At 42.5% G+C, this 11,191-nt stretch overlaps 1 protein-coding gene across 1 annotated transcript; it reads right to left on the reverse strand.

The window, feature by feature from the left end:
• Positions 1-259: 259 nt before the first annotated feature.
• On the reverse strand, positions 260-4,712 carry LOC125536672 (mitochondrial pyruvate carrier 4). Its single transcript, XM_048699920.2, has 6 exons — positions 4,550-4,712; positions 3,036-3,161; positions 1,349-1,447; positions 1,182-1,234; positions 632-705; positions 260-541 (listed from the first exon to the last, which is right to left on the reverse strand). The coding sequence occupies exons 2-6, from the start codon at positions 3,088-3,090 to the stop codon at positions 490-492; spliced, it is 333 nt and encodes a 110-aa protein (XP_048555877.1). The 5' UTR covers positions 3,091-3,161; positions 4,550-4,712; the 3' UTR covers positions 260-489.
• Positions 4,713-11,191: the final 6,479 nt, after the last annotated feature.

Consider the following 11,191-nt stretch of genomic DNA (forward strand, 5'->3'; position numbering starts at 1 on the left):
TAGTCCACGCCGGCCCGGCCCATAGCAGCGGTTGCTTGACCGGAGGCATAGTCACGCCCATAAAACAAGCACACCATCTCCGACTCAGGAGGCTTCGTGCACACGGAGCACCATCTCCGTCACCCCTCAAAAAAGAAAAAGGAGGCTTCGTGCACGCCCTGCGCGGCAATGGCCCTTACTCGTGCAAAAGGCGGCACACAACCATTGCGGATGCCAACTACAATGGTCTAGTAACAAACGACTGAATGGCAGGGCAAAATACAAGGGACCGGTTGATGTATTTGCTTTTTTTTTTTGCACAATGCATAAACAAATATTTGCTTGTTTGTGTAAATTTTGCACATTGCTCTCTTCATGGGTGCAACTGAGCGACACAAACCAATTCGGACATGGAAAGAAACAATGGATTCCTGTCAGATATAACGACACATCCCTGCGGCACACTGAATTTTAGGCAGCGGGGCTTTCAGTCGATTAATCCGTTCGTCACTATCCTTCCAGTGATGCGGCAACCTCTTTCTCATCTTCAAAGTAGTCTTTCCTGCAAAGAAAATCGACACAAACTGTGGCATCTTACTTTTCTGAGACATGAAGCAGCAAATGGAAAACATGAATCAACTTCGTGACAAACCTTATTTTACGAGAAAGCTGATACAAGCCTGTGCCGGCCATTGCAACGTTTACACTGAAAAGGTTCCAGTTTTTCTGGAACATTATAACAATACAAAGGATGAGATGTGCAACGTTAAAATGGAGAACACAGAATAAGAACAATGGGTGCTCCAACAGAAAAAGGAAACATGCAAAATAAAGATATCATGTCTCTATGCCACCCATTGCTGCTCAGGAACACTTTCAGCACAAGGTAAATAAATATGACAGTTAATAACAAGGAAACTGATTGTTCCTTACTAAGGTCTGGGGTTCAAGGGTACTCAGAAAATGGAAGGAGAAGGCTCCGGAATATTAGGCATTTATTAAAAAACAAGCTGAACATTGATAGCCAGTCTAGGGAGTAGTTAAAAAATGTATAATATCAGAAGATCCATGCAACAACCAATATCTTTTTAGCACAAAATGTTACAGATTAAATGTACATTCAGATAAAATATAATCCACACCTCCTTAGTGCATAACAGCGAAACCTGATGGTACGTACTGAACAAGTATCAATGACTTACCGGTGTAATGACCATGCTGTAGCGTGACCAGATGATTCCAGTGCAAGCAACAGCTGAACACCATACAACAGAAGCAGCATGTGAGCAGTACACAAGAATTACGTAGTAAACAAGTGGCCATTAGTCTGGAACACAAGTGTAGAATTGCCTGGACTACATGGACATACCAACTTGCTGAGGATAGGATATCTTTTCAGGTGGCTTGGCGAAATCGGCAATATTCGCAATGCTGATACCCCATTTAAATGTTGGAGCCCAAAAATGAACTGCAATGTAGGTATATTGTGTTAGTATCTTAGGTGCAATAACTTGCTAAATGCACCATGATATAAATTTTCATGAGATACACTGTTAAATGCACCATCCAACAGATTTCCATTACATTTTAGTGCAAAACCACAAAGTTTGGCATTTGAATTGGTCCATGATTCACAATACTGACCAAGAACACATTTACCACAATACAAACTAGTACTCCCTCTGTTCCAAAATAGATGACTCAATTTTATACTAACTTTAGTACAAAGTTGGGTCATCTATTTTGGAACGGAGGGAGTACATTGCTAAGTTCAGTATGGAATAGCCAAGAATGTAGCTCAAGCATGTGAAGACCTTACAAGCAGGAGACCATCTAACTCTCCAAGGAGAAGATGTTATCTCTTTGGGGCTTGAGAAAACAAAAGCCACTATATCACTTTAATCCCTAACTTGTAATCACAAGAACGCAAGATCTTTGCAGGTCTTTTCTTAGTACAAGTTTACCAGGGGGAAATTTAGAAACAAGAGCAAATGAAAAATGTGCAATTGGCAAGAGGATGAACATTTCAGTTCCATGGTTAGCTAAAGGACATCAACTATGTATGAGAGATGGATTGGTATGGCACATGGCAGGGAGTTCCACACTCCATATTGCACTTCGCGAGGGACATATTCAAATCAAGGTATGGAATCAGAACACAACGGAATATGAGGAATAAGTTCTTGGCCAACTCGCTGATGCATCATAATATTTTTTTACTTCCACGCGGCAATGTAGGTGCCTACTTCAGCGAAGGTAAGGAGAAGGTGAAACTGGCTAGTATCAGATTCAAATGGGTCATCAGAGAATTGCACCATGAAGCACAGTGGGTGTCTGCAGGAAGGATCTGAAAAATTGCCGCCTCTAGGTTCATTTTATTTTCAGGTTTTATCTGTGATGTCATCAATCTGGCTGTTATTTTGTATTCTCTCTGACTTTTTTTCTCCTAGTCATTTTTCAATACACAAGGAAGTCGTCATCCCGGTCCCATTTAATGAAAAGCGGAGTAACGTATAGTACTTCTGCATTCAAGAGATGTCACAAACCTGGCAAGCCCAACAAAAATCAAACTGCACAAGGGAAAAAGCTAAAAGGACAAAGAATAATGAAAACGCTCATCGACAGGCAGAATAAGCCAACATTGGCCTTTTATAGCAACCAATTCAGAACCAGAACATGATCAAAGACAACCGTTCTTAGGACAACTGGTTTCTCCTAATATTCAGGTTGGTCGTTCCATAAGGGGTTTCTGGTCGACAAAGCTGGCTACCTGGTTGGTTGCTACTTTTCTGTTACTGTTTTGAACTGAACAAAGAATCCCTAGCATCACTCTCGTCCTAAATCCTATAGTCTGGCAATCGGCTATCACATCTAAGCAATGCTAGTAAGCATCCTACTGTATAAAAAGAACATGTGCATGCTATCTTGATGTCCATGAAAGTCATTACAGAGTGTCTTCGTGCATACAATATCTAAAATAAAGATGGCAATTGACAACCGAAATAGAAATAACAACTACAAACTTAGGGGGGGTGGGGGGTATGAATATCACTAACTGGTTTTGGGGCCAGCAGGATGGTTCCAAAAAGCTTGAAGCTTTGAAGAAGCCATTGAAACTAACACGGGCTTTCGTGTTTTTTCGCACGACCTTGTTTCACTCACTTATTTGCTTTCCCGTGCCCCTACAAGCAAACATAAAATCGTATCTGTAAGTCCTTGGCACAATACAATAGTAAAACTCAGTCAGAATATGCCTGTGCAGCAGTTTGGATATTGCCAGGATAATTTTTTTACTCAAGGAGTCAAGTTCATGCAATATAAGAACCAAAAAAAAACATAGCAAAACATGATAGCCAATAATCTGCATCAACAGTGGACATAGCCAATAAACTCTCTACATACATTCTTATTACATAGTAAACCTTATTATAGTGATTTGTACCGTTGACTATAACACAAACTTGATAGGCTATGTAAGGGTCCATTTGCCTCCGCAGAAAAAATAAACATAGAGACGCATTTGGCCCTGCTCCTACTCCTTTGTTGAGCTGCTACCAAACTAGAGATGGAGCTAGCTTAGGAACTGTTAGTTTGCCAAGTTGGATTTTAAATTTGGAAGAAACAATGTAAATTCCCCTTACGTTCCTTGAGCTAGGACTTATTTGTACTTATCACTAAACTTTAATTTGGTATCATGTAGAATTGCCTCTATCTATAAAATATGTGGCATCCTAGTCATAGTATGAATGTTCATACCGTACACTGGGTCACAACTTTCAATGGAAGAGAATAACTTATACTACTCCTACATATGAATCTCAGGAATGAAAACAAAAGACAATGGTATTCAATATTGAGTACACAACAGTTAGCCAAATTGAAGAGCATGTCTCAAGATGAATAGCATTCATGAAATATGCTTTGAATGTCATTCGTAATTCTACCTTCTCAATCAACAATTCCTTCTACAAGAGTATTGAACTAACATACCAATCCGTTTTATCAATTCAGAATACCTACCACCCACAGTATGGATGTTCTCTAAATAGAACAATAGTGAACAGAACTACATCCAAGTCGCCAAACATAAAAAAGAAGACGGTGAAATTATAGCCTGTAATTCCCAGTATTGTCCACTATCTGTTTGACATAAGCATCCTGTGCGATATGAACACATGATACAATTATCGCGCCGAGGATGCAGAAAGCCGAGGAGGGTCCAGGCTGGTGGCTGCAGAATCAGGGCTAGGGGGAAGGGAACCTTGACGGACTAGGAGAGAGCGCCCTTGAGGTCGCCGGTGGTCCGCACTGGGCCGGAGTCCTTGTCGCCGTTCCGGACCTCTCATACATCCTCTCTCCTTTGCTTCGATCCTATTCGATCCAGACGAAGGCTAATGGGTGCAGCCGTACAGGAGCAAGGGAAGGAAGAGGGTATATCGATCGTTCCTTCGAAATCCATGGTCAAACTTAAATCGTGGTCGTGGGTCGCATCTCCCCCAAGAGAAGCATTAGATTAGGTACATATCCCTGTTGAGTGAGGACAGCGGGAGGAGGGTTAGAGATCGGTCACCTGAGACGGCCGCCGCCGGTCGCCGGAGCCGAAGAAGCCGATGAGAAGAGGGGATGGGGTGGTGGATATGATTCAGGTGAGGTGTCTCTTTCAAGTCGCGCAGGTCAGACGAGAAGGCCCTGCGCTGGAGTCTGAGGCGAGCGCCGTGGCGATAGATTCCAGTGGCGGCTTTGGGCCACAGTGGACATTTTTTATATTTCGCCGCAATTGGGCCACCGCCAGCACCATACAAACAGTGCCCACGCGCTGCCCGCTCGTGGGCCGGCCCAATCAACGGGCGCAGTTAGCTCGGTTTTCCTGTTCGCGTGGTTCTTTGTTCACTCGTTCCTCGGTTCCAGTCGACCGTTGACTTCCAAAAAATCACAAATGCTGAAAAACAGTTGTGTGTTTAAACAGAGTTTGTGAAAATGAAAAGTTTACAATTTTAAAAAAGTTCATGATTTTTCTAAAAAACATCAATTTGAAAAAAATGAAAACAAAAAGCTCACGAGTTCGGAAAAAGTTCATATTTTTTTAAAAAAATCGTGAAATAAAAAAAGTTCATGAATTAGACTTTTTTTTGCTAATTTTAAGAAAAAAAAGCATGCGTTTGAAAAAGAACAAAGAAGAAAAAACCACTCAAAACTGAACAAAAAACAGAAAAAAAAACCTCCCAAAACCAAGACCAACTTCTCCCGCTACAACACCCACCGGTTCCGATCATTTTTAGGCACCACGTACCATTAACACGGTAAGTGGCACTGAAGGCGCCAAATAGGATTCGGTTTATAGCTCATGTTGATAATAGGTGTGTGCATAATATCTGAGGTTGGTCTGTGTAAGTACGTATGTGCACTTCTTTCAGAAAAAAGAAGGAGGACACTGCGTGAGCAGGGTGAAGGCTGGATCATATTGGCCACCCCGGTCACAGTTGGATGACAGTCGTCCAATCCCCACTCATGCCAACGCGGCCATTTTGCAACATTGAGCGTGGTGCCCTGAGGGCTTTTGCAACACGAGCCTTGTTACGCTCCTGTCAAACCGTTATTTGTCATTGCAACATGGCCTATGTTGCGACCTAAACATACTCACGTTACAACATGAGATGCATTCCCATTGAAATAAACATAATGTTGCAACCGCAACAAGCACCATGCTGCCTCCACAACATGGGTTCACGACATGACGACGTTCTCCATAACATCGGCGAGTGGAATGATGATGCTTGCATAAGAGCATCTCCAACACATCCCGTAAAAGGCACTGAAGTGTAAAATAACTATCGTTTTACAGTTTTGGGCAAAAAAACATCCATTCTATATCCCGCAAAATGGCCTCATCCCGTAAAAATTATACAGCTCCCTCCCTAAAAAAAGCCTCGTACCCTATTTTTACAGGGAACTCGAAACAAGAAACAATTGGCGGGAGAGAACTTTCAGCTCCGCGCCTTTCATCTTCGCCACCGCCGTCACCATCTGAGACCGATTCCGGCCATCCTCGCCATCACCGACCAGCGCGTTGCCGCCCCGACCTTCCTCATCTCATGCCCGACGCCCCCCGCTGGCCACGAGCCGCACGAGGCCCCCGCCATCCGACAGGAGGTCGCGCTGCCCCGAATGGGGCCAACCGAGATATGGCACCTCGCCGTGGCCGGGGAACACGACATCGCTTGCCTGAAAGAGCCGCCATTGATGGCATCAACACGCGCCGTCACGTGCGTTCTAGCTAGCCGACATGTTCTGGCCGTCGTTTGTCGCGCATGCGTGCTAGCTAGCCACCGTGTTGCCGCACGCTCGTGCGTGCTAGCTAGCCACCGTGTTTGGCCATGATCCATATAGAGTCGATGCATGAGGCTGGCTAGGAGCCACTCGGTGTCGTTGCCATGGCGGCGGCTAGGACCCAATTGCAATCTAAGTTTTGTTTTTAGGGGGCTTTATGATATTTTAGGGACTATGTTGTAAATTTAACTGCTGACAAGTGGGCTCCATATCTGATCCAAAATGATTTTTATGGGATTTATTCTGCCAGAATAAACGCCATACTGTAAAAGCGTTTTACAGGATACCCTAAAAGGATTTGCAGTATGAGATTCTACTAAATCAGCTAGAGAAGCTCTAACATGGGTTCACAACATGGCGCCGTCCTCCACAATGTTGTTGACGCTACAATGGCGGCTCGCCAACATAGGTTCGTAGTATGGCAGTGTCCTCCACAACACAGGTGACCAGCACGACGAGAGCAGTGGCACAACACGGTGGCACCTCGCAGCACCCAGCTACCTTGCTCGTCAGGTAATCATGGTCGTCGCGACCTTGGTAGCAACCCAGCAGGCCTGACCCTCCGCAGCATCTTGGATGTTGCTCCCTCGCAGCACCCACGGGCGCAACTATTGTAGTAGTGGCCAAATGTTGCAGTAACAACTTGCGATATATGTGTGGTGGTTGTAGCAACAAAGGTCTGGAGAGGGATTGTCAGCCGTGTCGCTGCATGCTTGGTGTGCCAGCAACGATGTCTTTGAAGCATAGAGCATTGTGTTTCAAGATAGGGAAAACACAACAAGGGAGACGAGAGGATATGAATGGGCAAACACTCTTCCAAGATGGTCGGGGACACATGTGGGACCATGGCCATGTGGCGAGCGCATGAGGCAACCGACGAACAGAGTGATTTTAGCCGGTTGAGTGCAAGTGTTTTCCAAGAAAGGGCACATGCACTTAGGGGGTGTTTGGTTCCAGGGACTTTTTTGTGTTGGGACTAGAAAAAGTCCCTAGCAAACCAAACAAGGTGGTACTTTTTGTGACTTTTTGCTAAAAGTCCTTAGAAATACCTCCTTAAGAGTCTTTTTCAAAAAGTTCTAGGGACTAGAAAAAGTCCTAGGACTAGAAAACCAAACACCACCTTAAGGAGGAGAAGAAAAATTAACGGTCTTGCTAATTAGTACTACCTCCGTCTTGGTTTATTGGTTCTCTTTATATTTTGTGTCAAAATTTAATCATAGATTTAACTAACAAAATATTAATGCATGTCATAAAAATTTTATCGTTGGATTCATATTTAAACTTAGTTTTTAATGATACTACTTTTTGTGACATGTATTACCATTTAGTTAATTAAATCAATGGTCAAAATTTGGCACAAAATACTAAGGGGACCAATAAAGCAGGACAGAGGTAGTACCAGATTATTCATGAGGCTGAAAGTGCAACTTATCCCCGGATGGTTTTGGTAATTAATAACAACATATATGTCATTGAACTAATGCCTATTCAAAGATCATTTCAGGGAAGTTCAATGTAGGCATGGCAAAGACATGTGATTGTGGACTCCCAAAAATACAAAGAATATACATTGGCAAAAGCTTCAAGACTCTACATTTTTAGTTGAGTGATCAAAGATTTGAGTCCATAGGAAAGCCAATACTATTAAAAGGGGACGAGGTTTTGATCATGAGTCATTTCTCAAGTGCTTCAAGATATTGCTCCAAACCCTCAGCCACATTTTCACTATCCAATCTGTCCAGAACCCTAAAGTCATTCTTGGTCCCAGCGAAATAGATACACCCAGAACTACCGAGACACAAGATAGAGCCACAACCTAAACCCTAGAAACTCAGTTCCATAGAGATGGTATTTGATCCTACCGAAGTGCACTAGCAAACTTTCTGTACCCCGTCGTGTTCATTTCGGAATTACCGAGTGAAACCAAACGGAATTACCAAAATGATGCAAGTGCTTAGGTCATCACATATTGGAGCCACCGAGTGGATTCATCTGGTCTCACCAAAGCACCTACTGTTCGAATCTTTTACACTAGTCCGTTGATTGCTTGTATCAGCGTTGGTAATTCCCCTAAGAGGAGATGATGATGCAGCACATCAAAGGTGAGTATTTCCCTCAGTTATGAAACCAAGGTTATCAATCCAATAGGAGAACCAAGCAACACTATGTAAACAACACCTACGCACAAACAACAAATACTTGCAACCCAACGCGTAAGAGGGGTTGTCAATCCCTCCTCGGTATTGAGATAGATTAAATTGTATAGGTTTTAATAAATAGATCTAACTAAAACATAAAATAAAATAAATAAATAAAAAGTGCAGCAAGGTATTTTTAGATTTAATATGATAGGAAATAGACCTGGGGCCATAGTTTTCACTAGAGGCTTCTCTCAAGAAAATAGCATACGATGGGTAAACAAATTACTGTTGGGCAATTGATAGAAAAGCAAATAATCATGACGATATCCAAGGCAATGATCATGTATATAGGCATCATGTCCAAGATTAGTGGACCGAACAATTTTGTATCTACTACTATTACTCCACAATCGACCGCTATCCAGCATGCATCTAGTGTATTGAGTTCATGGGAAAATAAAGTAATGCAATAAGAACGATGACATGATGTAGACAAGATCTATTCATGTAGGAATATACCCCATATTTTTATCCTTAATATATAGCAACAATACATGCGTGTCATGTCTCTTTCTGTCACTGAGATTGAGCACCGAAAGATTGAATCCATCACAAAGCATATCTTTCCATGGCAAGAAAAAGCAATCTAGTTAGCCAAACCAAACCAAAATTTCGGAGAAGAATTGTATTTTCTTAATCACGGCCACATTTTTCTTGGAGGTATTTATACCTCCTTCTTCCACCTTCAACCCTAATCCACTTGGAAGTTTCCCCTACCATTTTTGAACTCTTGGAGCTTGCTAACTGTAACATCCCAAAATTCTAAATTTTGGAATGTTATAAACAAATAGATTGATTGATTGATTGTTTGATTGATTGCGTGAAATCGAGTGAAATTCGAATTCTTTTTGAAAGTTAAATGAGAGGGAATAAAAGGACTTTCCAAACTTTCATATTTGCTTTCTGATCTCCATGAATTCAAATTCTTTTCAAATGCAAAACCCTTGAGTGAAGATGATATGACTTCTTCCATTTATTTAAATGAAATGGGGTGTTTGAAAATATTTGAATTTCATTTGGAAAATATTTCCAATTCTGAAACTTTATGCAACTCAATGATTTTCACGAGAGAAGATAAAATGACTTCTTCAAATTATAGGAAATATGAGTTGGGAGTTTCAAGAATTAAATTCAAAGTTCTTTTGAATTTATTTTCACTTTGGAGTTATTTGAGTTTTATTCAAATTATTTTTCTCCAAAAATAAAATATATGGAAATTAGGGTAACATGATTCCCTACAATAGAAAATTGGAGAAAAATTAATTTGGAATCATTTTGGTATTTTTTTAAAAGGATTTTTGTTGCATTTTAATAGACCAGTAGCACTCTTTGATTTATCTGAATTTGTGTGGATTTTATTTGAAGTTATAAAAATGTCCATGTTGAAGAAAATCTTTTTCTGAAAATTTTGATATATTATATGCCTATATAATATTTTATTTTATTTTGTTTTTCTTTCTTTCTTTGTCTGTGTTTAAAAAATAAAAAAAAATCCCCTCCCCGACTGGGCCGACCCAGCTAGCCAGCCAGGCCAGGCCCAGCCCAACCGGCCCGTCCGCCTCGCCCTCCAGCTCGGGACCGCAACCGCCGCCGCCTCGACGTCCGTGCGCCGCCCGGAGTCCTCCTCCGCCTTACCCCTCCTCCAAGGCCACCCCTCCCCTCCCCTACTATAAAGCCGTCGCCCCGGGCCCCGCCTCTCTCTCCTCCCTCGCACTCCCGCGCCGCCGCAGATCCGCGCCGCTGCCCGCTGCCTCGCCGCTGCTGCTGCGCCGCCCGCTCGCCTGCGCCGCCGCCTTGCTTCGCCACCGCGCTGCCCTCGCCCGCGCTGCCTCGCGCCGCTTGCCGCGCGCCACCGTGGCCGCTGGCCTCGCCCCGCTCGCCGGAGCCGCACGGCCCTCGCCGGAGTTCAACCTCGCCGCCGCCGGTTTTCTCTCGAAAACCGCCAAACCTCTGCGAACCGGTATAAACCGACCCCGGTTCTTTTCTTTAAGTTCGGTTTTTTTTTAAAAAACCTAGACTAGATCTGTTTTTTTAGGTTTTATTAAACAGCGAACGTCCACTGTTTAGACCGTATAAGCGAGCGTTCGCCTTTTAGTTTTTTTTTCTTTTCTGTAATTTTCGGCCAGGGACCTGGATGTGAATACTTTATTTACAGAATAGTCCCTGTTCTTCAAACAAGCACAACTTTTTACTCGTTAGTCCAAATCCAACGAAACCAATGCTCACATCTTCGTTATGATCTCCTCTATCCAGTAATCCAACTCAAACATGTTTTTGAAAAGTTTAAAATTTGAATTAGATCAGATTTGAATTCAAACTCCGTTTGATCATAACTTGAGTTTCGTAGCTCCGTTTGAGTTGATTCTTTTTGCAAATCGAAGCTCTTGACCTAAACATTCTAATAAGGCCAAATTCATATAATTTTGGTACTGTTAGAAATTGTTTTACGTTGCAAGAGCTATTTGCTTGGTTTTGAAGTTTTTCGAATCGTCTTCTTCGATCTTTCTGGTCTTTTGAGTGCTTGCTTATGTGTGGTTACTATTGCTTGCTTACGATAGATTGACCGGAGTGTGACGAGTAGAGCTGTCAAGAATTTTGAGTGCGAATCATCTTCATCAACATTGCAGGCAAGTTCACACTTTGATCATACCTTTTTCTACAACCCAGTTTTATTGCATTAGATC

The sequence above is a fragment of the Triticum urartu genome, chromosome 2A, assembly GCF_056163025.1.
Source record: "Triticum urartu cultivar PI428250 chromosome 2A, HENAU_Tu73, whole genome shotgun sequence".
Classification (NCBI taxonomy): domain Eukaryota; kingdom Viridiplantae; phylum Streptophyta; class Magnoliopsida; order Poales; family Poaceae; genus Triticum; species Triticum urartu.